The 27,768-nt window shown below is 44.2% G+C and overlaps 1 protein-coding gene across 2 annotated transcripts; it reads left to right on the forward strand.

Annotated features, from left to right (window-relative positions):
* On the forward strand, positions 1-27,452 carry SEC16A (SEC16 homolog A, endoplasmic reticulum export factor). Of its 2 annotated transcripts, XM_066562722.1 has the most exons (31): positions 1-109; positions 4,087-7,853; positions 8,600-8,742; positions 11,068-11,153; positions 11,839-11,968; positions 13,351-13,549; positions 14,581-14,746; positions 15,147-15,289; positions 15,719-15,780; positions 15,993-16,131; positions 16,390-16,632; positions 16,863-16,960; positions 17,432-17,513; positions 17,668-17,785; positions 18,008-18,119; positions 18,344-18,449; positions 18,899-19,039; positions 19,135-19,248; positions 19,849-20,050; positions 20,258-20,497; positions 21,167-21,255; positions 21,647-21,805; positions 22,057-22,134; positions 22,358-22,414; positions 22,586-22,697; positions 23,001-23,138; positions 23,215-23,315; positions 23,680-23,754; positions 24,361-24,420; positions 25,311-25,385; positions 25,787-27,452. In XM_066562722.1, the coding sequence occupies exons 2-31, from the start codon at positions 4,161-4,163 to the stop codon at positions 25,853-25,855; spliced, it is 7,230 nt and encodes a 2,409-aa protein (XP_066418819.1). In that variant the 5' UTR covers positions 1-109; positions 4,087-4,160; the 3' UTR covers positions 25,856-27,452. The 2 variants fall into 2 exon arrangements, with proteins under 2 accessions (XP_066418819.1, XP_066418821.1); XM_066562724.1 differs by lacking the exon at positions 24,361-24,420.
* Positions 27,453-27,768: the final 316 nt, after the last annotated feature.

Genomic DNA, 27,768 nt, shown 5'->3' on the forward strand with positions numbered 1-27,768 from the left:
GGAAGCCCAAGCCGGATGTGCCAAGATGGCGGCCGCCGGCGTTGGGGCCGTGCGGGGCGGCGGCGCCCGTGCCCGCTGCTGAGGGGCCGCGGCCGGCAGGGCCTGCCAGGTACCGCGGGGCGCGGCCGGAGGGAGGGCCGCGGGTCCCGGGTGGGCTGCGCGAGCACTGCCGGGCTTGAGGTGCGGGCCCCAGTGTCCCCGGTGCCCACCCCGCCGTGCCTCAGCGAGGGCCTCGGGACTGTCGCAGCGCCGGGAGCCGGCGGGTCCCGCAGCCCCGGGCTCGGCCCCCGGCCCGGCTGGGGCGGGCTGTGGTGCCGCAAGGAGGGGCGAAGGCGCTGCCGCAGTCGCGGGCCGCGCTGCCCGGGGCTTTCCCCGCAGGATTTGAGGTGCTCCGGGCGGTTTCGAGCGGGGCGGCGGACAGGGACGATCCGCGGGGCTCCGAAGGTTTTTCCCTGGGGTGCGGCGGGGAGAAGGTTCAGACTGATGCTGGCTATCGTGTGTCCCCTCCGACAGTGCCGGGCCCGGGTCAGGGCTGGTTTTGAGGCTCTCAGGTGCCCCAGGTCGGCGCAACTGGTGCTGACTCAGGAGTGCGGCTCCCGGAGAGCCTCGGCACCGCTGGGCTGGAGAACTGTGAGCCAGGCTCCTTTCGGAATAAACGGGAACGCTTTCTGCTGCTTCTGGGCTTTTGAGTCCCAAAGAGCTGTTTTGATGGAGTGACGGGCTGGTTTGCGTTGGAAGGGACCTTAAAAATCATCAAATTCCACCCCCTGCCATGGCAGGGGCACCTTCCACTGGCCCAGCGTGCTCCAAGCCCTGTCCCGGGACACTTCCAGGGATCCAGGGGCAGCCACAGCTGCTATGGGCATTCCCACCCTCACAGGGAAGGATTTCTTTCCCTGAGATCTCATTAAACTTGTCCTGTGCCTGTTCAAAGCTGTCCTGTCGCTACATTTTAACAGGAAAACATTTGTAGCTCTGGTTGCTGTTGAGGAAAAGCCTGGTAGGAATCTGTCAGGAGAGTGAATGATGCAGAATGTGTTCAGTCTGTCACCCACATGTGTGCAGATGTGCAGCTGTCTACATGAGATAAAACTGAAAAAGTACTTGCTGATTTTAAAGCTGCAAATCTCATTTTTCCAGCTGTTCCTGTATTTGAGATTGCAGTGGGTTGTTTTTTGTTTCTGTTTTTGTTTTGTTGGTCAATTTGTTTTTACTAGGAATCTGTGTATGTGAATATGTTATTTATTGTTTGCTTCATGTGTGAGGATGAGAGTTAATATTAGTCCTCTCTCACCTGCTTTATGGGCATGGTTATTCTGTTTAAGAGTAATTTATTTAGATAGGTTTAAATTAAATTTGCCCCCAAAGGAATTATTTCTTAATAGATGAAGCTATAGAGCTCATCAGATGAACTTAATTTTATGGCCTTGTCTGGAGGGTTTTAATCTTTTTTTCCTCTTTGGCAATGTTTTTTTGGTGTGCCTGGAAACACCTTCTGCAATTGTTACTCCTGGTGACTCATGTTTAGCAGGCTGCTCTGCTTTATCAATTAATAAACCAGCTGAAATATGAGAATTTCCAAACTATACAAAGCAGAGGTGGATTGCTCTTAACTTGTGTAGTTATTTCTAAATCCCTTAAAATCAGCATTTCTGTTAATCCTGGATAAGGCACAAGGGAGGGTCAGTAGCACTGAGTTATCTTCTGTTTAAATTACCTGACATGGACACGTTCATTTTGTTTGGACTCAGTTCCTCAAATCTTGCTTGCTTTTACTATGTGCAGTCTGTTAATATTAACTTTGCTTCTGAGGAAGCTGATCCCTCATATTGAACCTCTGTCATGCACCATCAAAGATCCTGTCAGAGGAATGGCAAGTAAAAAATAGGACTTAAAGTAGGACTTTACACTTAATATTCTTATTAGCTAATTACTAGTGCTGGCTGTTACAAAAATATGGTAAAGTATTAAGACTTTATTTTAAAATAAGACACTGCAAGGAGTAAAGTCCACGTTAGACATTTGGAAGTGGGTATTTGAGTTGGCTTTTGTGCTCAGCTGTATTTTAGAAACAACTTTTCTATGAAAAACAGAGCTATTTAGTAGATACCAATATTTTGGTCAGTGAAGTTTGTGCTTTCCAGGACATAAGTGCCTTGGCAGATGGTTTAATTAGCTTTTCCCCAACCCAAAGTATGCTCCATAAACCCATGTGTTTATTTGGAGGGGAGAGAGGAGTTTTTGAAATCTGGTTAATACAACAAAGAACACGATGGAGAAGAAATGGAGATGCCCAGAGCAGCCAGAGGTTCCTTCAGCATGTGGAAACTGGGGTGGGTGTTCAGGCAGGATTTCCTGGAAACGTGACTGGCAGCAAGGCTGGTGAGCATGGCCAGCTGGAAAAGCTTCACCTCAGGATTGGAGCAGGAGAAAAGATTGCAAAGTCCTGAAACATTTTTGTAAGCATTCCTTGATGGAATTCAGCAGCTGTGCTTTGAAAAGAACGGTGAAGGCACACCCAAGTAATGCATGACAGTGATGGAGCTCTAATGCCTCTGTTGAAATCTGTTTTGTTGTCCTTCCCATCTTAATAAAACACAGATTTATAGAGTCTTAACTCTAGATATTGCTGTGGGATATATGGATATATGGATATGAGGGAGAAATTGAGAATCTCTGTTAACCCTGAAAGAGGGACCTGGGTTATACACAGGCTGTTGGAGGCATTTTTCTTTAGGAGAGGTTGCTGCCCAGTAAAGGCTGAGTGTGGTGGTACTTCAGTGTGCTTTTTATTGTAATTTTTTAGCTGTAAATCTCTATGAAATACATGTAGTGTTTTTGATAACAAGAAACCCCAAGTGCTTTGCATTTGAACTTCTCTGTAACTATTACAGCTTTGTCCTGATTACAAACATCTGACTTTTCTGGCTTCCCATTTTATTACTCTTACTGACAAGATGCTGAATCTTATAAGAACTCCAAATAAGAATTGCACAGCTTTTTTCTTTTATAAGCAGAAATGCATCTGGTGTGGAGCAATTACTGTGGGTACTTCACTCTGCATATTGTAAACAATATTTGTTGTGTACTATGAGAAAACAGGATTATCATGTGCTGCTAAGGCTTCACTGAGCTCCACTGGAAACTGATGAATTTCTCTGGTTTGTCAGCCTCCATCCTCCCCAGATTGTTAACCGGTGATAAAATTGAAAAAGACACCCTGATGAATTTACTGAGCTTCCTGTGTACCAGATTCCTGCCTGGTATTGTTTGGAGCTGGGGTTGGATTACTTCCGAGCGTGTCCTTTCCACCCTGAGGTGCAGCTGTAACCCTGATACTGTGCCAGAGTCCCACTGGTGTTAAAGTGAGAATGCTCATTGATAGCATCAAAAAACATTGATGATTGTTTTTCTGTCCTTAAGTGCACTTTTGCTATGCAGCATTCATCTAGAAGAGAGAATATTTGTGATGAAGATGCTCTTGCCTTTCTCACAATAAATAACAATACTGTGTCACACCATGTTTTCCTGGTTAAACCAAAAGTTTAAGGGTGATAACATCTGATGAATTCCTTCTAGGGATGCTTCTCATCTTACCTGTGAAAAGGTCCAGTCACATGGAGTGCCAGTGCAGCAGGGCTGAAGATCATCTCTAACAGAATTAGAGTTAGATAATGACTTCTCAACTCTTCATAATTAAATTGAGCAGGGCATGGTGCTGCAGGCTGTGTTCCAGCCTGGTTGCTGTCCTGTCTGTGATGCATATTTCTGGGAAATGTAACAGTGGGATGCCACTGGAGGGTTTGACACTAGTATGGGTCTGAACTGTGTGTCATTAGTCTTACTTGGATCTATTTAATAGAATTGTTAAATAATGTGCATTGATACCACACAGCCTTACACTTCATTAATGCTGGACTGGATTTAGAAATACAATGGAGTCTGTCAGTTCCTTATGCATTCTGAAGAAAAGGGAGATATTTCCCACTTCAAATTCTTCGAGTGATTTTGTTTCTAAAATAAAACTTGCTTGAGTGCTGCATGTATTGTGAGAGAGAGAACTGACTCGTACCTGTGTTGTCTCAGCAGGCCAGAAGAAGAAGCCTCTGCGCTGCCTCCGCAGGTGGTTTGTCACCGTGTGACCCTGCCAGGAGGCCACCATGCAGCAGCCACCGCAGCCTGTCCCTGCGGGGGCGGCTCCTCCTCCTCCCGCCGGCGTGGCTCGCAACATGTACTGGAGGAACAGCCCCCTCGGCAGGCGGGCAAACGCCGCGGCCGCGCCGGTGCAGCCCGTGACAGACCCGTTTGCCTTCGGCAGGCAAACCCCGCAGGGCTCCCCCTCGGATCACCCACCCAAGGGCAGCGCTGCGGCAGCGTTCCCGCAGCCCGCCCGCGCCGGGGACAGCCCGCATGGACCACACACCTCTCTGCCAGCTCCTGTGGCTCAGGCAGGGATAGGCACCAGTAGCTTTCCCAGTGTTCCAGTTCCTTCTCCGTCCCCGGGGTTTGTTATAAATAGTGCTGCAGAAGGGCATCCCAATGCTGATGTTGGACTCCGCGGGCCTGCAGCGCCCTTGCATTATAACCCAGGAGCAGCAGTGGAAAATTCTTTCAGTGTGCATCCTGGAGTGGTGTCTGCAGCGAACAAACCTGGAGCTAGACAGGATGTTGGCAGAGATCCAAATGATGCAGCTTCAGCACCCAGCACAGCAGCGCTCTTCCCACCACCTCCCCAGCAGCCTGGGCCCCAGTGGAGGCCTGTCCCAGGGAATCTGCAGTCTCCAGTTCGGAATTTTGTGCCCTATCCTGAGCCGTCTCCTCAGACTGACGTTCATAACATTTCTCAGCCTTCCGTCAGCACTTCTCACCCTCCTCCACACACAAATGTCCCACAGGGTCCTGGGCACCAAGGAATTCCACAAAACATCATGCAAGCGCCTTTACCCGCTGGTTGTGAGAAGAATGGCAAAAATGGCCCTGCAAACAGCAGTCATCACATGAACAGCATCCAGCCTGGAAATGTGTTTAGGCAGAACACAGACATGACCAACCCTTGGTCAAACCAACCTTACCAGGAACAGTTTTACCCACAGCCACTTTTGCAAGACTCCGGTTTTGTCCTTCCCACAGCTCAGGAAAACAACCCCAAAAACCAGTCTCCAGCTATGTCTGAAACATCAAATAGATCTATTCCCACGGATCGAGATTCAGGAACTCTCTCTATGTTCTTCAAAGGGGATGAAGCAGAAAATGAAGAAATACTTTCATCTGAAAAAAAATATGTAATGGAGAAAACAGAGTTTGATGCCTGCCAGCAAAATCCGGCCTCCCTGTATCACCAGCCTGTGCATCCTCAGCAGGTGGCAGCCAATATTCTCTCTCAGGCACAGCTGGGTACAGCTGGTGAAATGGTACAGAAAGGAATGGATGCCCAGTACTTCCCTAAACTTGTCAGCCACCAGGAGGCACAGGCTGCTAAGCACTCTCTGTTTGCTGGTGATGACAAGGCACAGATAGGTGACCCAGCTGCTGGGTCCCAGTATGAAAACGTGGAGAACCTGGAGTGCATTCAGAATCAGGAGGTGCTGCCAAGTGAACCCCAGAGCATCAACGCTCCATCCCCTGCTGCTGGTCCTGATCCGTACAGGTACGGATCCTTCCCAGGTCAGGTGCTTCCCAAGAATGCTGTGAGCCATGCTGAAGGAGGACCAAACCTGGAGGCACCTGACTCCTTACCTCACCCTGGCCGACCAGACAGCGGCTCTTCCAACTACAGCAGCATCAGCCACAGGAGCACTTCCAGCTCTGCACGGCCCCCGGAGCAAGTAGGTACATTTATCCAGCAGGAAATTGGGAAGCCTGATGAGGAATCCTCTGCCAGCTTCTTCAAACAGATTGACTCCTCTCCTCTGGGAGGTGATTCAGGAGAACTGAACCTCAGCAAGAGCTACCACAGCAATCTATCCCAGCCGCCCACTCCAAGTCCTCCTAAGCCTACAGGAGTGTTTCAGACAAGTGCAAATAGTTCTTTTGAACCTGTGAGGTCCCATGGAGTTGGTATAAAACCTGCAGAGATCGACCAAGCAAAGATGGTGGTTGAATTAAGAGAGAACCACTCAAACCAAAAGAATATCAAGAAGAACACAGCAGTGCCTGCTGCATCCCCTGGCAATCTTGAACAGCCACCAGATAATCTGGAAACAATTTACATGCCTCAGGTACACCCAGGGCCTCTTGCAGGTGCTGGGGAGGCTGGAAACACGCTGCACTCTGGACCTGTTGTGGAAAATATACAATCAGTATCTGAGAGACGCTCCTCAACCAGAGCTCAGGGAGCAGTTAAGAAGTGTGATAGCCCAGCAACAACTTTATGGGCTCACAATGAGTTACCAAATTTTGGGGGAAATGTTCTCCTAGCTCCTGCTGCTCCTGCAGTGTATGTACCTGCCAAACAGACTGTGGAAGTCATTCAGCCACCAGAAGAAGGCCTGTCTCATCAGCAGCCATGTAAACCAGGGACTATTGCTGTGCAGCACTCCCAGGATGGAAATATAGCTTTTGAAAATCTTGAGAATCCTCCCAAAATGGGAGAGGAGGAAGCACTTCAGTCTCAGGCAAGTTCTGGTTATGCAAGTTTATTGTCTTCTCCACCTACAGAGTCTTTGCAAAATCAGCCTATCCTGATTGCTCAGCCTAATCAAAGCTATAACTTGGCTCAGCCAATTAATTTTTCTATTTCTCTATCTAATCAGCTAAGCAACAATGAAAACAATCAGCCAATGAAGGACTCTGGAGTTGGGGACAAGCCTGCGATGGGTCCCCAAAGTTCACATGCTGGTGGGGAAAACATGCCATTACCTGTGATGCAAGTTGGATCTCTCTTAGTTAATGCACTTCCAAATACTAATCTGTTAAAACATAATTTATTACAAAGTCCTGTTAATTCTTCTGATGCTGCTTCTAATCAGCCTGCAAACTTGCTTATGAAAACTCCTCTTAATTTGACTCCAGAAGGGCAAAAGAATGTTAATGTGGAAGGCCTTGTTCCTGAATTTGCTAGCAAGCCAGGGTCTAACTCATCTGTTTCTCCTGGGACAAATCTTCCCAGTGGAAGTGCAAGTGGCCTGGTCCCCCCTGTTAATTCCATAGCACAGGCTAATAATTCTGCAAATCAATCAAGTAGCAAAGAAGCTGCTGGAGTGCTGGACTTCACAGTGCCACGGACGTTGGAGAAAAGCAGCACAAGTAATTCTGTCCAGGTGCACAATCAGTCACCCTCTGGTGCTCCAGTCCAACAGGCAGCTGGTGCTGGTCAGGTGCGTCCCGAGGTGCCTGACAAACAACATTTCTACCAACAGGTGACAAAAGATGTGCAGCACCAGGCTGCAGCAGAGCGAGCTGCACAGCCACAAATGCAAGCAGCTCAAATGCAGCCACCAACATCTGGGCAGCCCTCAGTTCCTGCAGACTCCCAGATTTCCACAGGGGCTAAGGCCATGCAGCAGGGGGACAGCCAGGTGCTGGGTAACCGTCCCCAGCCTGGGGGGCCCCAGGAGGCAGGTTCAGCCCAGCCAAGGTACGAGCAGACGAGTCCCGGCAAGCAGCCGGTGTCAGAACAGCCTCCAGGTGCTCCAGCTGCCACTGCCCCTCCTGCCACCACTGCTCAGGCAGTGCCACCCAACGGGCAGCAAGACCTGCAGCGTCCACCCCCTCCTCAGACCCCTCAGGAAGCCTTTGGTCCACCCCAGAACCCTTACTACTACTACAGACATCCTTACGATGCTTACCAGGCTCCATATCCACCACCTTATCCTCCTGCAGACCCCAGGACAGCAGCTCACCTTTATTACATGGTAAGTTTCTATTTTTCCCTTTTTTTCCCCCTTTAGTATGTATTATTCATTTTCATTTTTGAGTTATGAATTTAAGCAGTCGTGTCACGATCAACATTCAGCAGAGCATTCATGTTAAGTGTTTAAGTGTAGGGAAAATCTGGACAGCAGTAACAAAATTGACATTGCAAAGATTATGGGAACTTAAATGGTTGCTGATACCAATTCCAGTTGGTACAGATGTCAGCTCATAGCAATTTGTTTGGAAAAAGTTGGCAGTCCAGTTGCTCAAACTTGGTTCCTATCTGCTGCCTGAATTATTGATGGTTTAGTAGAATGGTTGAAATGACTTAAGCCTAGACATAATTTTTTTTTCTTAAGTTTAGGATATTAATAATTTGACTATAATTCCTGCCACAAAAAGTAATAAAAGCTAAGCTGTAGTTTATTAGCCTCCATTTCTTCAGGTGTCACTGCTGTGGTGTGAATGGTGATGTGTTTGGTTTGAACTGTTCATTGTGGAGGTGTGAAGCCTTTTCCCTTGCCTGTGCTCTTGCAGGAGGACAGCTATGGCTCACTGCTGTGGTGTGAATGGTGATGTGTTTGGTTTGAACTGTTCATTGTGGAGGTGTGAAGCCTTTTCCCTTGCCTGTGCTCTTGCAGGAGGACAGCTATGGCTCACTGCTGTGGTGTGAATGGTGATGTGTTTGGTTTGAACTGTTCATTGTGGAGGTGTGAAGCCTTTTCCCTTGCCTGTGCTCTTGCAGGAGGACAGCTACGGGCAGTACGACCCCCGGTACCGGCACTACGAGGGCGGTGCTGCCTACATGGAGCCCGGCAGTTACCGCTACCCCGAGCCCGAGCGGCCCAGCTCCAGGGCCAGCCACTGCTCTGACAGACCTGCCTCCAGGTGTGTGATTCCTCAGCTGAGCCAAGATTTGGGTACCCCAAAGCAGGGAGGGTAGTGGTGCCTGTTGAAGTTTTGCAGCATAAACCACAGGGAGGAATTCAAAACCTCTTTGTGTGCTGCCTCAGGGATGGATGGTATCAAATGCCATGTCTGGGAAGGATACAATTCCCCAGCCTTTCCTCTTGCTTGTTGTTCCTTTCATTCAGTTCTTTGGAGGTTGTTGGTGTTTCTGCCAGGCAGGAAGTCACTGTGATAGCCTCAGTGCTGATGTTTGCTGTGAAAGAGCAGTGCAGGTCATGGGGTTATTAATCAATACTCATTTATTTTCTGCCTTGCACTTAAGCAGGGGCCCCCTGGTCTGTTAATGAATGGCAGTTTTGCACATTGGGTGAAATTTGCCTTGCAGCACCATGGATACACAGTGGTTCAGGTGCTCAGAAGAGAGTGGTGAGTCAGGTGACAGCATCCTGGTGCTGTGTCAGGTCCATTTGTGTACAATTCCCTCAGCTGTGGATAAGCTTTCCTCACAGAGCTCCCAGAATGTGGTCTGGATGGCAGAGGTGCTGTGTGGGAATGTCCCACCCACTCATTTCACTATTAGGGAAACTTAAAAGCCTTGATCTGTCTGATTAATACAAAATAAAGACATTTGAGAGAGGAGGAACAATGTGTTCAGATGCTACTTGAAAATATTAAATAAAAGCAGGATTAAATCTCTAACTCGAGCAAGAAGCAGCAAATTACCTTGAAGAGATTGCTGCTTTCTGATGATAATTGTGTAAGTTATTTGTATGAACTTCAAATTAATGACAAAATGTTACTGTTACCTGCTGAGGAGTTTGCAGTTTCTAACAGAGAAACTCCAGTTACCTGTCTGGAAATGATTAAACCCTTTGTAATGTTTGTCTGTTGTTGGTAGTTCACTCATGGAGCAGTGATCAAATTACAAATATCACATTTTATTTACCATCTCCAGAAGATTATAGATGTATTTTGGTCTTGAGGAGAACAAAACAATGGCTGTAGCTCCATGTGATAACTTTTACCATTTTCTTAAGTGAATTTAAGTGCGCTGTGAGCTCTTGAAATGAGATGATAACCTCTAGCAGCACTTCCTGCTGTGTCCTCTCCTGAGGTGCTATTTTTTAGAAGGGGTTGAAGTTTCTGTACGTGGCAGTGGGCAGATCAAAGCCTGTTAGAAGTGGCTGTGTCAGGGCTGCTGTGTGAGTGCCAGTGCAGACAGACAGGGACTGTGGTGTGGAGCTGCAGGGCAGCAGAGCTGTGTGTGTGTGAAACTGCCCTGAATGCGCAGTGATGGCACAGCAGCTTTGTAAACTCTGCTTGCAGAAAGGAATGAGATCTCTCTGGAGGAGACTGGGGAGACTGGTTGGGTGGCTCAACCTGATGTGATAAGATCAGAGCTCCTGTGCAGAGTGAGTGCTGTGTTAGCAGGCTTCCCACACTCCTGGACTCGCTGCGCCACTTTGGAGTTTGCACTCTGGGTTGTGGGACCAGTTGCAGGGAAAGGTGGAAGTTTCCATCACTCCCAACTGGCATTAAATACCTTCACCTGCTGTGTGTGTGCCCAGGTGTGTTTGTGAGGTTCATGAACCTGTGTTGGTACAAACAGACATGGATGTATACATATATATACATTTATGTGTGTGCACATACATGTAGACACTGCATTTTTCATCTAACATTCATCCTCTGGCTTTTTTCAGAAATTCTAGGATGATTTGAAAATGTTGTATAATAAAGGCTCATGATATTTAAAATAATGACCACATCTTTCTTTTTTTCATCAGAAGAAATGATCTTTTTGTATGCACTGACTCTTACTTTGCTGTCTTGGTTTTAGCCAGGTTTTTGTGCTTGTTTGGACAATCAGCTCTGTAAATGAGTATTTTCTTCATCATGAGCTGTATAATAAAACACTGTTAAATTTAGGGGAGCTATTATTTCTTAATGAATTGTTAAATTATCGACTTCTCTGTTGAGACAGTTCAAAGGATGCTAATTATAGCAGTAGTTTCTGTGAATAATTGTCTGTAAGTAATTAAACTTATCACCAAAACAGTTTATAAAGCCACTAAATGATTGTATGCTAAGGGCTGTCAGCTTTCAATGGCACACAACAATTTAGTGGTATATTGGGTTGTAAAGTCTTAATTTTGGGACTCCTTGGTTTCTTGGAAATGCATTATTTTAACTATGCAACTCTGTCTAATCAATTGGGGCATAGAGTTTTTCCTACCTCCCGCTGAATTTAGAAGAGATTAAGGAGGAATAACGACTTTTTTATACATTTTTGCTTTCTTTCAGGCAAGGGTATACAGAAGATTATTATGGAAAAGGTGGATGGAGTGATTACTATTCAGGCTATTACCCAAACTCCTATGATTATGGAGGTAAGGTCCAAAAGAACTCTGACTTTTTTCCATAGATTTTCCTCACTTCACCCTTCAGTTTGCCTTTCCTTTGTGCAAACCCTCCATTGTAAGGGTACAGAACAGTTTTGTTCCACGTGTTGCAAGGCTGCCTTTCACTGGGGTGTGTCCTTGGTGTGTGACCTGAAGGCAAACCTGTAAAGTCAATTTTAGGTGGGTGTAAAGTTGACTCACAACTGGATTTTGGTTTTGTCCATCATTATCTAAGTGCTCACTGAGACATGCTGGCGTTGGGAGTCTGGAGGTAATTGCTTGTGTAGTGCCTGGGAGGGTTTTAAGCAACATCTGTCCACATCCTGAGATGTTTTGCTTGGCACTCTGCAGACTGATCACAGAGATTCTGTGAATCTCATAACAAATAATAGAATTGAGGTTTAAAGATGTTAGAAAAGATCTGATGGCAAACACTGACCCCTTAGGAGTAACTAACTCTAACAGCCATGTTTCTCTGAAAGATGTGAAATTGATTTTTTAAACTTTTTTTAAAGTAAAAAGAGTGGGCATATTTATGTTGCATTAAGTGCATTGCTTTGGGTTTGCTCTGTGCTTTAGGACCAAACCAACTTGTAATTAAAGAGAAAGGAGCAGAAAAAGATTACAGACAAAACCTACCAATATCTGAACCATTTCTTTATCTTTTCCAAAGATCCAAGTCGCTGGGAACGATACCCTTATGACCCCAGGTACAGAGACCCCAGGAGTTATGACCAGAGGTACTGGTATGATGCTGAACACAACCCTTACCAGAAGAGAGAAGCATATCCATATGGCAGCAGGTTTGTCCAGTCTATCCACGTTCTCCCAGTGCTCTTTCCAGAGCTGGGGCAGCAGATTCTCTGGAGCAGGCTGTTAAAATGCAGTGTTACACATATTTCACAGTGTAGTTTCTAGTGTGTGTGTGTTGCTAGTTCTTTCTGTAGCTTTAACATAGGTCATTGAGGGAAAACCAGATGAGCTGTCACATCACTCTGACAGAGGGATTGAAGGTAGCAGCATTTGTTTTTAAACCAGCTTAACATTCTGTGGGTTTTCAAAACACACTCTGAGTATAATGTTGGTCTTGATCTTGAATAATCTGGATGAACTCCGTGAAGGAATGTCAGTTTGTTTACTGTAACAACAACCTCTGTGTAGGCAGATTTAAGAGCCCTTCTGGAGCAGGTCCTGTGGTGTTACATTTTAGTTAAATGGTGTTCTCTGTCTCACCCCTCGAAAATGTAGGGTTTATTCCAAGCCTGTGATACTGCAGGGGGAGGATCATGGATCTGTAATCCCATTGGCCCAAGTCTCATTCTGCGCCCACTTTGAATCTCCCTGTTAGGCTGTGCTGGGGAGACCAAACCTCTCTTGGCCCTTTTCTCCCTAGGCTCTCCCTCTCTCCCCCTTCTCTCTCAGAAACCAAGCAAACCCCTGATAGAGATCCGAAATTTCATCATCTGGAGATATTTGATGGTGCTGGGAGATCGATTAGGGCGTTGTGATGATTTTCAGGATTTTTTGGTGTTTTTTATGAAGGTTGAGGGCCATTGGTTGTTTCTGTATGTGGATATGAGGATGGTCCCACCGGGGGTGGGACCTCCAATAAACCCTCATCTAATCAGCTCCTCCAGAAGCTGTGTGGAGTCTCCTCGCCTGCCTGCTGCTACCAGTGAGCACACAGCTTAGGGGGCTCCCCAGGGATCCCCCACACAAACTGCACCAAAGTCCAGTGTGAAACAAACTGCACCAAAGTCCAGTGTGACCGTGTTCACAGGGGTCCGAGGATGAGGGAAGAGACGAGGATCTGACTCCATCTTTCAGAAGGCTTGATTTATTATTTTATGAGATATACTACATTAAAACTATACTAAAGGAATAGAAGAAAGGATTTCATCGGAAGGCTAGCTAAGAATAGAAAAAGAAAGAATGGTAACAAAGGCCAGCAGACTGTGATTGGCCATTAATTAAAAACAACCATATGAGCCCAATCCCAGATGCACCTGTTGCATTCCACAGCAGCAGATAACCATTGATTTTGTTCCTGAGGCCTCTCAGCTTCTCGGGAGGAAAAATCCTAAGGAAAGGATTTTCCATAAACGATGTCAGCGACAGTCCAGCTTTCCTGCCTCAGCCCCGAGGGTGCCTGAGCTCACTCCTGCTGTGTGTGTGTGTCCCTCAGGAACGAGCGATACGAGGACAACTGGAGGTACGACCCCCGTTTCACCGGGAGCTTTGACGACGAGGCGGAGCCGGCGCGGGATCCGTACGGGGACGAGTTTGAGCGGCGCAGCGTGCACAGCGAGCACTCGGGCCACAGCCTGCGCAGCTCCCGCAGCGTGCACAGCCACCGCAGCAGCTTCAGCTCCCGCTCCCAGCAGGTGAGCTCCAGCTGCACACACAGCCCGCCACCTGCTCTGCTGCGGGTGGCTTTCTTGTTTCCTAATAAGAAAATATTTCAGGGCTTAGCACGGGGAATGAAAATTTTGGTTTTTTTGAAAACGTTCATAAGCTGAGGCTGTTTTGTGATGTAGTTTTGAACTTAATGCTTGTCACAGCTCTTAGGAGAACTTTGCAGGAGTTCTCCTGCAAAGAGAGGTTTCAGCACTCAGCTGTGCAGGTTGCCACACACACACACACAAAGAAATGGAAAATTTCCTCTACTGAATCCATATGCTGTTTGTGAGAGCATTGCCTTCCCTGTGCTTGGCTGTAGTGGACACTGTGCCTGGCTTTGAGTCATGTCATTTTTCTCATCACAAGTTTGGCTGTGTTACTGAACTTGGGATGTATTAAAGGACTAACTCATATTAATATGATGTTATTTTGACTTTAAAAGCAAAAACCAAAGCTAACTGACTACTCATCTACTTACACCACAAATACAGATACATGAAAAGCTCAGAAAATATTTGGCTAATTTTTGAGGTACAATTTTTGCTCATGTAATGGGTCATTTCACCTGTACTTGGTTCATCATGTTACTTGGAAGTTTAGGTACTTTTCCAGTCCAAATTCCAATTAATTCAGTAGTGTTTGAAGCAGTATTGGAAATCATTTAGACATTAATCTTTAGGCACCTGCTGTCATTTGACATTTGTTGGGGTTTTTCAGTTGGGATTTTCTGTCTGTTACAGCAGAGGTGAGCATTCATTCTGGCCCACAGTTGTTGGTAACAGAACTGGTGCTGTAATCTTAACTTTTCACACGAGCACGTAGAAATTCTGTTGTGAGAGAACTGAACATGCTTGGATGTGAACAGATCAAACGATGGTAAAAACATTGGGGGAGAAGACAAAATGATTAATTATCACAGAAGGGTCACACAGGGGGGCTTTCTGCAAGGCTGTGTGTGTGCAGTGCTGCTTGCTGAGTGTAACCCCAGCTAACCTGGCTGATGTGCCCTGCCTAGAGCCAGCTGTACAGGAGCAATCACGATCTCACTGCCTACGAACCCCCTGCACAGGCAGTGCACGCAGATTATCCCTACGGAGGGTATGAGCCCAGCTTTGATGGACAGCAGCCCTTCCCAGACTATGGCTACCCTGCTGAAACAGCCTGGTCAGCTGTGGAACAAGGTATGGAGCAAGGGGAGGGAGGGAAAACCTTGCTAGAGATACAAAACACTTCCTCTGGAAAAGCTTTGCCAAGGTGGTGATGTCTGTTTGGCTCTTTGAAGATGTGTTATGTGTTTGTACAGAGATGACAGGAATGTGTCTGATACTATCAAAACCCCTGCACTGAAAAAAAAATAACAATATTTTAAAGTTCTGGAGTTTAGTTATTGCAAATCTTCAGGTTTGGGACTTTGGGATTATAAAGGAACTGATTGTTTCTTAGAAAGTTCAGGCAACTTCAGTAACAGGGTGTTTTCCACTAACACTGCAGGATTATTGAATTGGGTAAAATGCATCAGCAAGTTTGCGTAGCTGCAGGGCAGGTTACCTGTTCTTATTTTATCTTTTCTCCCCATTTCAGCACCTTTAAGGCCCTCAACACCTGAGAAATTTTCAGTGCCTCATATCTGTGCCAGGTTTGGGCCTGGGGGCTTCTTAATAAAAGCACTGCCAAACCTGCCTTCTGAGGGTCAGCCAGCTCTGGTTGAAATCCACAGCATGGAGGTAAAGTTTAGAAGGAAAAATGGGAAGTAATGGAATAAAGGTCTTTTTTTTGGAAGGGAAATAGGGAACTTGAATCTATAACTTCCTGATTTCTCTTCTTTTTATGTCAGTGCATGTATCTTTGTATGTTTGGGCTGTAATCATAAGTAAAACAGTAAATTTAAAAGTTCCTTTCCTCTGAGAGATGACTTAGTCATGATGAGATCATCCAGCTCCTTATAATTTTGTTCAGGAAGATGTACAGAGTAATTGCATTAAAGTAGATTTCATAATTCATCGTCCTTATGCAGGTTGTGACAAAGTCACCCTTTAAATTTTGCTTAAGGGGCTTGATTACATGATGGGTCATGTTCAGCTCTGGGGGTTTTATCAGTAAAAAGCAAAATTTAGAGTTACAAGAATTTCTTATGGATTATATTTGTGTTTCAGACTATGTTACAACATTCTCCAGAGCAAGAAGAGATGAGAGCCTTTCCTGGTCCACTTGCTAAGTATGTCCCTACAGTTTTCAAAAATAATTTTCATACTTTCAGAAATTATTTCTTCATTGCAAATTACAGGATTTAAACTGACTTAAAATATTTGTGGCTTTTCACCTGCCTAAATAATACATGAGCTTTAAAATTATTCCTCAGAGTAATTACAAATAATGACCTGAATGTTTACATTTGTCTCATTAAAAACTTTTTTCTTTTTTTTTCAGGGATGAGACCCATAAAGTGGATGTTATTAATTTTGCACAAAGTAAAGCTGCACAATGCTTTAAGAATGAAAATTTAATTGACAAAGAATCTGCAAGTCTTCTTTGGGACTTTATTGTACTGTTGTGCAGGCAGAATGGGGTATGTCTCACTGCTGGAGTTTTTATCTGTCCTAAAGTGTGTTGTACACAAATAGTTTTTGTGCAGAGATCTGGAATTTGTGTTCTAGTCATTGATCTTGGGATATGTCACAGACTGAAGGAATGTGTAAACTGGGCACTCACCCTCAGCTGCTCAGAGGTGCTGATGTTCAGATATTGCTGTTGAAGTGCCAAATAAAATGCAGGCAGTGTTGAAATAACAAATTTTTCAATTTTTGTTTCCTCTCCACACACACAGACCGTTGTGGGAACAGACCTGGCTGAACTTCTGCTCCGAGATCACAAAACAGTGTGGCTTCCTGGGAAGTCCCCTAATGAGGCAAATTTGATTGATTTCAATAATGAGGCTTTGGAACAAGTGGAAGAGGAATCTGGTGAAGCCCAGCTCTCATTTCTCACTGATAACCTTGTAACCACAGTTGACAGTTTTGAGAAGGAGACTGAGAGATTCAGGGAGTTGCTGCTTTATGGCCGTAAGAAAGTGAGTGCCTGTGCTGCTACTTATTTTTGTAGTGCATGCAATATTTCATGGCACTGTATTGCTCTGATACAGAAATTTATACCCTACAGCTCATAATCTAAAGCAAAATTACAGTGTGTTAGCTTTTATCTAAACATACTTTGATTTGATCACAAATCACTACTGTAAAACTGGTTTTTATGAGTAATATGTGAAGCTATTCCCAGGAAACTAATTTGTGTGTTTATTAGGATGCTTTGGAGTCTGCCATGAAGCATGGCTTGTGGGGTCATGCTCTGCTCCTTGCCAGCAAAATGGACAGCAGGACACATGCAAGAGTGATGACCAGGTACTGGGTTGCTTTTTGATTAGTGAAATTTGGCTGCCTGTTGTGCTAATGAGGTGGAGAATTCAAAATCATGGGTTATCCATAGTAGTTAATGCAAGATGTGTGCTTTAATTTTACCTGTATTTATTTGTTAATTATTACTTTTTATTCTGGGATCTTCTGGGTATAAATTTAGACATGAGAAGTTGTTCTCTGCCACTTGATCCATTTAAGGAGTATTTGAACAATGTCATCTGTGGCCTTGCTTGGAAAAAAACTGCAAAAACTCAACTGTCAATTTTGTTAATATTTTACTGATAACATTTTACTTTTGAACATCACCCACTGGGTAATTTCCTCTTCAGTGTAGTATTTTCACACAGCACTTCCTTCTCTTGGGCTAGGTTAGATTAATTGCCACTGAGAGTTGAAGTACATTTTAACTGCTTACCCCACGTCTGTGTTTTGTTTTTCTCTGCAACGTCTCTGTAGATTTGCCAACAGTCTCCCAATTAATGACCCTCTGCAGACTGTTTACCAGCTCATGTCTGGGAGGATGCCAGCTGCATCCACGGTAAGATTCACTGGGAGCTGTAGGGAGGAGTGGAGTTCCCAACAGAAATCCTTCCCAGAATGTCAGAGAAAGTTGGTCTGGTCCTTTTAAGGTTGAAACACTTTAACCATGCAGAGCTCCAGTCACTGATTTGACTAAATTCTTCTAATTTTAGTGCTGTGGAGATGAGAAATGGGGAGACTGGAGGCCTCATCTAGCAATGGTGTTATCCAACTTGACCAATAATGTGGACTTGGAATCCAGGACCATTGCGACCATGGGAGACACTCTTGGTAACTCTTGGGGAAATGAAGGGTGGTGACTGAAGGAAAAACTTTGATTGCTCAGCCTATTTTTTTGAAAACAGGCAATTTCTTTATAAAATATAAAGTGGAGCAGTTCTATATGGGCTTGTCTCTATTGTGAAGGCATTTGAATGCAAAGCCAAACAATACAGGAAGGACACTGAATTTGCCACTGGAATATCCTGAGCTCTGTCCATTATTTCTCTACAGCTTCTAAGGGCCTGCTGGATGCTGCTCATTTTTGTTACCTTATGGCCCAAGTTGGGTTTGGAGTTTACACAAGGAAGACAACAAAGCTTGTCCTAATTGGATCAAATCACAGGTTTGACTTTCTTTTTTTTAAAGCCCAACTTTCTCGATGCAAAAATGAAAGTTTGAAAGACTGAATTGCACTGTTCCCCTTATCCTCACTAGCTGGTGTTGAGATAACTGTTTGGTGTCCTGTCTTGCAGAAGTTATTTTGTGTCTAACAGAGCTGTGTGTCTGACAGTGACAGTTCTGTGTTTGTCAGCTCAAATTATATTTTTCTTCTCCTGTTTGAAACAGCTTGCCATTTTTAAAGTTTGCCACCAATGAAGCCATTCAAAGAACAGAAGCCTATGAGTATGCACAGTCACTAGGAAGTCAGCCTGGCTGCTTGCCCAATTTCCAGGTGAGGAGCAGTTCCTGTTTTGGTTTGGTTTCTTTTTTGGCAGATGTCATGCTTTTAATCTCTCATGTGCTGTAGTCAGTGGGGCAAATATTTTCTCTGTTTTAACATGAAATGTTCATGGATAGTAATGCCATATAGCTGTTTTCCTGTAGTCATTTCATTTTCATTTTTTTCATCTCTACATCCTGAACTTCTGAATTTTAACAATAAATTGTAATTCTGTATTCCAGAAGAAAAGTCCAGCAGAATATGCTGGCACTAGCTGTAGATAAATAGGCAACTTCCAATGGATTCATTAGGTGGAAGAAATGAATTGAATGCTTTTTCCTTTAATTTTGGATGTGACAATGAAATATCTGAGCTTTCAGCTGAAATGTCAGACTGCCTTTTATTTGTTACCACCCAGAGTGTTGTGATCACTTGTTTTATTTGTCCTGTTGCCTCCCCAGGTTTTCAAGTTCATCTATGCCTGTCGGCTGGCTGAGATGGGCCTTGCTGCCCAGGCTTTCCACTACTGTGAAGTGATTTCCAGAACTGTCCTCAAAGATCCACATTACTATTCCCCTGTGCTGATTGGCCAGCTAATCCAGGTAACATGAGGAAGAATGAAGTGTTTGTGGCTGGATATTGTAGGTGGGAAGCTGTGGCTGATGAACTCACACTTGGCAATGGTTCCTTTCCACAGATGTCCTCCCAGCTGCGCCTGTTTGACCCTCAGATCAAAGAAAAGCCAGAACAGGAATCTTTTATTGAACCCCCCTGGTTGGTGACACTTCGACATGTGGATGGACAGATCAAGGTATGGTGTGTGGTTTTCAGCATGAATTATTCTGTATAAAGGATTAGTGTAAATCCAGTTTTTTAAATGCTTTTGTTTACACTGCTAATCACAGAAACATGGGAAGTGACCTAATATATTCATGTCCTAAATGGCAAATGCTATGGTGTAAACCAAGTGAATTTACCACACTTCAGTGCCCTGAGATTCAATACAGAATAATGAAAGTTATGAGAGACAGGTTTTTCTTAATACCATAATGCAAGGAGAACTGCAAAACTCATTAGGCTGCAGTAATCAGGGGATCTGCTTGCCATAAAAATATCTCATGTGTGGATTGGTGTTGCTAGATTATAACAGTGGAAATAGTTATTGTCTGTTTAAAGAGATGTGTTAGAAATTGGAACCCTGAGCTAATGAACTGTGTTTCAATTTAAAAACAAATAAACCCTTTAGATTATTGGTTGATCTTGGCTTATAAATGACTGACAACTCGTTTTTCTTTGACTGAACACTAAAAAACCATTTTCACACCTAAGATTTCCTTTGCTTTGTGTTCCCTTGCTTCTGAACTGAATGTCTGGTAGAGATGAGTTAACAATATCTTGTTTTTTCCTGCAGGAGGGTGCAATAGCCTATAACACAGACAGGTCCACCCCCCCTCCCTATGAATGCAGCACTCCCAGCTCTGAGCTGGACCGTGCCAGTCAGTGTGATGGGGGAGGAGGCCGTGACGTGGGGCCAGGTGCTGAAAATGCCTTGCTGGCATCCTTGTTACCCAATATGGCTCAACAGATGCAGAGCGTGCAGCTGATGCCTTCAGGTTGGTGTTTCATATCCTTTATGAGAGAGAGAGAGAGGGAGAAAACAAAGGGTTTGGGTTTCTGATACAAGAAACCATTTAAGGGGCTGGTTGGAGCAGGGAGATTTCACTTCTGCATTGTATCATTCATAGGGTAAAAGGTTCACACTGGAATTTCTGCCTAATTTTAATTCTGGTTTGGTTTTTTTTCTTTTTTTCATGCTGCAGTACCTCAGGCTGTCCTTGATGGCTCAGCTGCCATGATTCCTCCTGGTGACCAGGGAAGTGTCCCCTTCTACCCAGTGGCTCCTCAGCCTCTTGGCCCAGGACCTGGCTTTGCACCTCAAGGGTTTTCAAATCCATATGGAACTGAACCATCCCCACTATATTTAGGGACAACACTACCCCCAGGAGGGCCACCACAAGAAATGGAACCACAGCCAGAAGAGCAGACAAACCTGGAAACAGGTCTGGGATCTTAATAAACAACTTTCCTTCCTTAGAAAGGGAATGAAGTGTTTCAGGGAATAATTCAAAATACCTCAGTATTTTAAAAATAGTCATGTTTTAGGTAATGAAATTTAAAAGCACCATGTAATGGTATGGAAACACCTGTAGAAAGTTGTAGTCTTCATCCTGCTTTGTTGGCCTACTTTAAAAGAGAGCTCAGACTCAGCAGGTGATGATTTAGACCTTGACAGGTGATCCCTGAGTGCAGTGAGATTGGCAGTTCTGTTTCCAAGGGATATCAGGGATTTCTGCCTCTGGACATGACTTTCTAGGACCCTGATGAGTTTTAACTCTGTGGCAGTAGAGCCTGACACATGTGGAGTAAAGGAAACTTAAGTTTGTTTAGAGTTGGAGATGTGAGGAACTTCTAATTGCTCCATCCTGATGGTTAAGTCCCTCAGCCTGCTCTGGCCTGTGTTTAGAACAAACACAAACCCAGACAAGAGAAAAAAAAATCACAGCAATTGCAGCTCTCATTCTTTAAGAAACCATGTTCTCCCTAGCACAAAACTCATAACTGTGAAAACTTTTGCCTTAAAACTATTGTGGGGCTTGGGGGTTTTGGTGTTTATTTTGGTTTTTTGGTTGGTGTGTCCCTGCTAACATAATATAATTATTTTTTTTAAGGAATGCAGAGAATTGCCCCAGAGTCTCCTTCACAAAACTCCTTCCCTGAGCAGAGAGAGGATGATTTCTATGGCAGGATGGCTAACATGGTATTGTTATTTCACACATTTCTTCAGCTGCATTGCAGCACAATGCAAACACAAGAGGATTTGGGACTGTGTATTGCTCTTCAGCAAGACTTGAAGCTTGCTTTTTAGATGTCCCCAAAGAACCAGATTAAATGTCTTTGTGTGCAAAATCTTGATAAAAAATTAATGCTGTGTCAGATATTTATCTGCTTGTTTATTATGCATTGATGTCCTGGCTTTATATCCAACCAGGCAGCAGGACAAAGATCCATCTTTAGGTTTATTTTGTATGAACTTTTAGGTCTGTTCTGTTTATGGATTTTTCAAAGAAGGGTTGTCTTTTAGCAAGGTGGAATGTGATCCGTCACTGCAGCAGTGACAACTTTTGCTTTCCTGTGTATTTGTCACCCAGGGCTATGGGCGAAGGTCCCGAACAACCTCGGAGTCCTCTGCTCATTCTGTGGGACGAGAGAGATCCAACTCTGCAGCAAAGCAACCCTCTCCTCCCCCCTCTGCTCCTGCAGGGAAAGACACTAAAAAAGAAACAAAAAAGGAGGCAGCACCCAGAAAGGTAATCTTTGTTGGAAAGGTACCTACAGCTGGAGGAGATTTGTTAGTAAATGTGGTAACTCCTGGTTCTCTGTAGTTAAGAAATCCTGACTAAATTATTTCTACTTATTCGTTGCAACTCTGGGCTCAGAGTTGAAGTCCCTGACAGAAAATGTGTTGTTGCATGAAAGTTTGTTTTAACTTGCCTGTAAAGTGAGACAAGAATTGACCGAGAGGGAGAGAATTAACTAAGAAGATTTGATTTGTTTTTAGACTGGTGGAACCTGGTTTCGCTGGCTGATGGGAAAAGGAAAGAATGAGGCTCACCTGCCAGATGACAAGAATAAATCAGTAAGGCCCCAAGAGTCACAAAAACCTTTATATACTTGAATTTGTTCCTAATGTTCTCCTGGATGACAAATTAACATTGTTTTGATGAGTAACAGATGATTGTAAAACTTTGAGGATTACTCTTATTCTAAGACCAGCTTTAAAAAAAAAAAGTTACAGTTATTTTAAACTTCTTTAGCAGCTTGCTTTGAGCTCTTTGTTTTTGACTGTGATTTTCTTTTAGATTGTTTGGGATGAGCAGAAACAACGTTGGGTTAATCTGGATGAACCAGAAGAAGAGGTAAAAATCTGAGTTCTCATGATTTCTCCAAGTAGAAAACAAAAATTTGTACTTGGCACACAACTTTCTTTAGTCTGTGATTGTCTCTTAAGAGCTGCTTTTTACTGAATCTGGATTAAAATCTGCTACATCAGACAATGATGTGATTGGAATTTTTTTGTCTCCTTGCAGAGTAAACCTCCTCCACCACCTCCAACAGGATTTCCTAAAGCTGCTCAGGCTGCTCCCCCTGGGCCTGGAGGCCCACCTGGTGCCTCTGTCAATGTGTTCTCCAGGAGAGCAGGTAACAGCCAGCACTGATATTTGAAGACTTTCTCCTGCATAAAATATGAAGGCAGAAGTTCTGACGTTCCCTGGCTTGTTTGGGAACATTGGCAGCTCAGTGGAGCTGTGGCTATTGCTGGCTTTGCTCGTGCCCAGCTCCTGCACTGCTGTCACAGCACCATGACTTGGGTATTACTGTTTGTATCCCTGGGGTGTTATTTCCTGATCCTGAAGGATGCTTTAACCAGCCAGCTGTTCAGAGTAGACACAGGCATGATAAACACAAGGGTTCTTTCTGTTTTTCTGCATGTTTGTGGTTTAGCTGGAAGCAGAGCCCGTTATGTGGATGTCCTGAATCCAGGAGGAACCAAGGCAAGTGGTGCTGTTCCTGCACCATCAGACCTGTTTGCCCCCCTGGCACCCATGCCCATTCCTGCCAACGTCTTTGTTCCAAACTCAGGTGTGTGCATAGGATTGTGGGGAGGTTTTATGGCTATTTATGGGGTGTGTTTGGTTAAATCCCATTTTCTCTGTAGTTCCAGGGGAATCCCAGCCCGTGGAGGGGAGTGGAGCAGCAGAGCACACAGCAGCTGCAAACCAAACCAACACAGACCCTGCTGCAGCTGTGGAACCAGAGGTGGGTTCCAAGGAGTATCTTGTAGGCAGAACCCAAAGTTCTGATTCAAACCCCTCAGGATTCTGAGCAGCAGTTTGACAGCCACAGTCCATAAAGCATGATGTTTGTGGTTTAACGTTGTACCTAAAGAACAGAAGAGAAATACAAGTGAAAATGGAGGTGGGAGGTTGCATTTCCTAATTTGACAGGGCTGCAGCTTCCATGGGTGCAGGAAAGGGGCTGAGAACATGGGAAGAGCCTTTCACTGCAGGTTACAAATGCCTGATTTGCTGTAACATTGTTCTGCCCCGGTGGGATCTCTAAGGGAAATGTGGAATAGCCTCGTAGTAATGACGATAAACAGAAGTGCCTTGTTTTCCTTCAGTACTTAAACCCTGCAGCCCTTCCTCCTGGATCTGGACTTCCTGTTCCTAACCCTGATGGCTCCCAGTCAGGCGAGGTAAGGCTTGATGCAATTTAATTAAGGACTTTTTACAGTTAATTGTAGTGGTCTTACAATGGGCCATTTAAAACAACCAGTAACTGATTCAGTTGCTGATAAGTAGGCAAGATGTGATATGACTGCCTTCAGAATTGTACAGAAAAGACCTCTAAGCCCATATGAGAAGTTCAGCCTCCGTGTCCTACATTCTGTGATCTCCTTTTCCTATATAAGTACTTTTAAAAGCCCTTTTCAGAGTAAAATATCAGTAGCAGTTGAAGGGTCTCTTCTTGCCTCCCTGCATGCATATAATTTCACTAATATTAAATGCAAGACAAGGAGAGCAAGTGCTGTGTGCCAGGCAGAGTAACGTGACCTTTGTTCCTACTAAATGTTTTCTATACCTACATAATTTTGTGCTTTAAGAAGTCCTTTTGATTTAAACTAACTTCTGGCTTTACGTTTGTTTTTTGTTTTTTGTTTTTTTAACTTGAAGTTGGTTTAACCTTTGGCAGTGAGACTTTGACAATGAAATAAAACAACTGAAAGCTTGAGGCAGTGACATGCATGACGACTTTTTTTATTTGTGTTTTTTTGTATTTGTGTGTTCTTGCTGTTTTGTAGCTTTCGCGCTCTAGTTCAATGAGTTCATTATCACGTGAAGTAAGCCAGCATTTTAATCAGGTACATGTGGCTGGCCATTCTCATTTATGTTAACTTATTTACTTTCCCCTTTCCCCTCTTTATTTTGCATTTGCTCAAATACTAATGCTACTTTTAGTCATTTCCCCCTCATTTCACAGAATTGTCATTAAAAGTAGATCATGATGTAGTGTTCCTTTTTACACTCAAACAGGGTCTTCAGTTTTGTGTATTTATGGGAGTGCATGTAATCCAGGCATGCTTTTTATTTATGTTCCTGAGATTCACATAATTTCATCGTCTTATTTCTGGGATACCAAAGAAATCAGTTGATTTTAAACAAAAAAAAAAACAAACATCCTCCAACAAAACCAAACCAACCTCCTAAAAAGTCTCAATACAAGCAAAACTTGGTCGTTCTGCTGCTGCCAGTCTCAAACTGGTAATAAACCATTTGCAAAAGTCCCTGTAGGAATTAAAGGAATGCTTCATCTCTGCTGGAAGTTCCAGAGCTGTGGGGTCACCACAAAGGGGTGACACAAACCTTTCTGATATTTCTTAATAAAGCAAAACCTGACATAGAATGTTTATTTTGGGGCAAGTCCTGAGGTGTGTACTAACAAAGGCAGAAGGTACTAATTGAGTGGAGTTGCACTGGTGTCTTGTGTTGGTTTTGCATGCTTTGGACCTGCAGAGCTATTTGCAGTTGATGCATGTGCCACTGTTTGGCCAATTCCTACATTAAGCCAGCCCTGTTCTAGATCTGGATGCAATCTGTACCAGCACTCTGGAGTTGTTCCAATAGGCTGCGCTCTCCATGTTGTTGGCATTATTCCTGTGAATATTTGCTCTGTATAACTTAGCAGACCACATTTGAGAGGCACTGGAGTTCCTCTCTGCTCTTGTCTAACTTCAGTGTTTTCTCTTCCCAGCCTGCTGCTGTTCCACCCTCGGGGGCACCTTCAGCAGGGGCGGTACCGTTCTACAACCCCTCTCAATTTGCACAAGTGAGTGAAGGCCCCGGCTTTCCTTTTCCTTATCCTTATTATCCAACATTTCCCAGAGAAGCTGTGGCTGCCCCTGGATCCCTGGCAGGGTCCAAGGCCAGGCTGGGCAGGGTTTGGAGCAGTCTGGGACAGCAGAAGTTGTCCCTGCCCATGGCAGGGGGTGGAATGTGGTGGGGCTTTAATGTCCCTTCTGACCCAAGCCAGTCTGATCCTATGCTTTGAACAAAACATGATTTTGTGCTTTATCAGTTTAATCTGGGTTGTTGCACAGGGTGTTAAATGTGCACAAAGATCAGTCTGGCACCTGTTCCCATTCCAAACTTTCTTCCAGTTTTCTTGAATTTTTGTCTCCAGTATAACCCTTTTACAGAACATTTTATTTATCCCTGTTCTTTTTTCAGTCTCCTGCAGCCACTGGAAGTTCAAGACTGGGAAGAATTGGACAGAGGAAGTATCCAACATTGAAGTAGAATACAATGGCTTTGTATTTGGAGTCCTTACTCATGTTCTGAGTATGCACAGAACTCTCCAGCCTTATGGCACGTGCTATCAGCTGCAGTTGACAGGACAGAAATCTGATGATGGGTGATCTTTTTCATGCTTGCACCTCATCTACGCAAACCATTACCAAACATGAAATATGTGTAACTTTTCCTTTTCAAAACCTGGCTAGAAATAGCTTTGCTGTGATAAAGAATAGGCACAAGAGAGGAAATAGTTGCTGTCTGTTACAAAACCTGTTTGTAAATTGCATATAGGCAATTTATTCCTTGAATTTATTTTAAACCTTACTAGCGTGACCTTCCGAGACATAGTTTCAGGGATTCCTTGATTTCTGAAGGATGCTTCCCTCCCAGCAGGGGGTTAAAAAAAAAACCCACAAACATGTCCACATTGTAAGATAACACTGTGGCCTTAAGAGGACCATGCACAATCAGCCAGAGTGTGGAACCAGAGGTGTTCCCCTGGGAGAGGCTCACCCAGGAGCTGCCTCCTGCTGGTTTGGCTTTTGGGAGGCGGGAGGGGGCCACAACTCATCCAAATAAATCAACTTCGATTGAATGAAAACTGTGACTGTAATCTAATCCTGATTTGATTTGGATCTTTCCTAGTCTGTATGTAGTTTGTGGTTTAGACTACCTGTAAAGCCAAGTGTATAGTGGGAAGGAGCTCTGTATCATAGCCAACGCTGTTCTCTTGACAAGTGAGTGTTTGTTTAAGTGCAATACGGTTACTTTGCTTTCTCTCAAACTGCTGGCACTCTGCAGCTGGGGGTAACAGCTTGAAAGTTGTTTATTTTTTCCTTTTGGGAGTGCCAGAATCAGTGTAATAATCCGTTCTTGAATCTCCCTTACTAAAATAACCAAGGTCTTAAATAGCTAACTGCTAAATTTCATACTAAAAGTAGATGGATTAGACCTCTACAGATGGACTTCAAAATCTTTAGGTTTAATATAGGAAATCTTGAAAACCATGGTATGCAGCATTTATATTCACTGAAGAATCTGAATTATCTGCAAAGAGAGAAATAAACTTTAAATATTTATTAAATCACTAGGCCATATTTTATTTAGAACTTGCCACCAAACTATTTGATTTTACTTGAATTTCTGCCCAGGAGTAGAAGTAATACGAATGTGAAATTGCCAGTATTTGTCCCCAGTTGTTTTGTTTTGTTTTGTTTTTCTTTTCTTTTCCTGAGTAACACCACTTTTCTAAGATTGTGATAGCCTTATCTACGTCCCAAAAAGTTTGTATGGAGCCCAAGTAAAACACTATTTGGGGGGATTAGAAACCTTTGTGTGCTGGTCCATTCTCAATTCCTGACATGGACAGCAGCAGTCAGTGTGGTTTACTTTTCTATAATTGAAACCTAATCAGGCACTTGGCTTTCCTCTAGTCCAGCCAGGCTGCTGATTATTTTCTCCTTTCAGTAGAGACTGCCAAACAACTTCATTCAAGGAGGCTCCCCCTGAGCTGGGAGCGGCTGTCTTTCCTAAGTGTAAGATTTGACACTGTAAATTCTTAAATAAAATATTTTGCGCTCTGGAGCACTTTCACATTTCACTTTCTTCTTGTGGTTATTGCTCTAATTAGGTGGGTGAAGGGACCTTTCCTGTTTTTCTGGGAATGATCTGAGGAAAATGAAATTTTTGGTGTTTGAACAGCTTCATCGGTGCAGGTTTTGATGCAATATTGGGAAGAAATCCTTCCCCATGAGGGTGAAGAGGCTCTGACACAGTTGCCCAGGGAAGCTGTGGCTGTCCCATCCCTGGAAGTGTCCAGGGTCAGGCTGGACAGGGTTTGGAGCCTATGGAAGGTGTCTGTACCCTTGGCAAAAGCTGCAAACAGGGTCATGCTCAATGTCCCTACCACCCCCCGT

The sequence above is a fragment of the Molothrus aeneus genome, chromosome 19, assembly GCF_037042795.1.
Source record: "Molothrus aeneus isolate 106 chromosome 19, BPBGC_Maene_1.0, whole genome shotgun sequence".
NCBI classification, from domain to species: Eukaryota; Metazoa; Chordata; class Aves; order Passeriformes; family Icteridae; genus Molothrus; species Molothrus aeneus.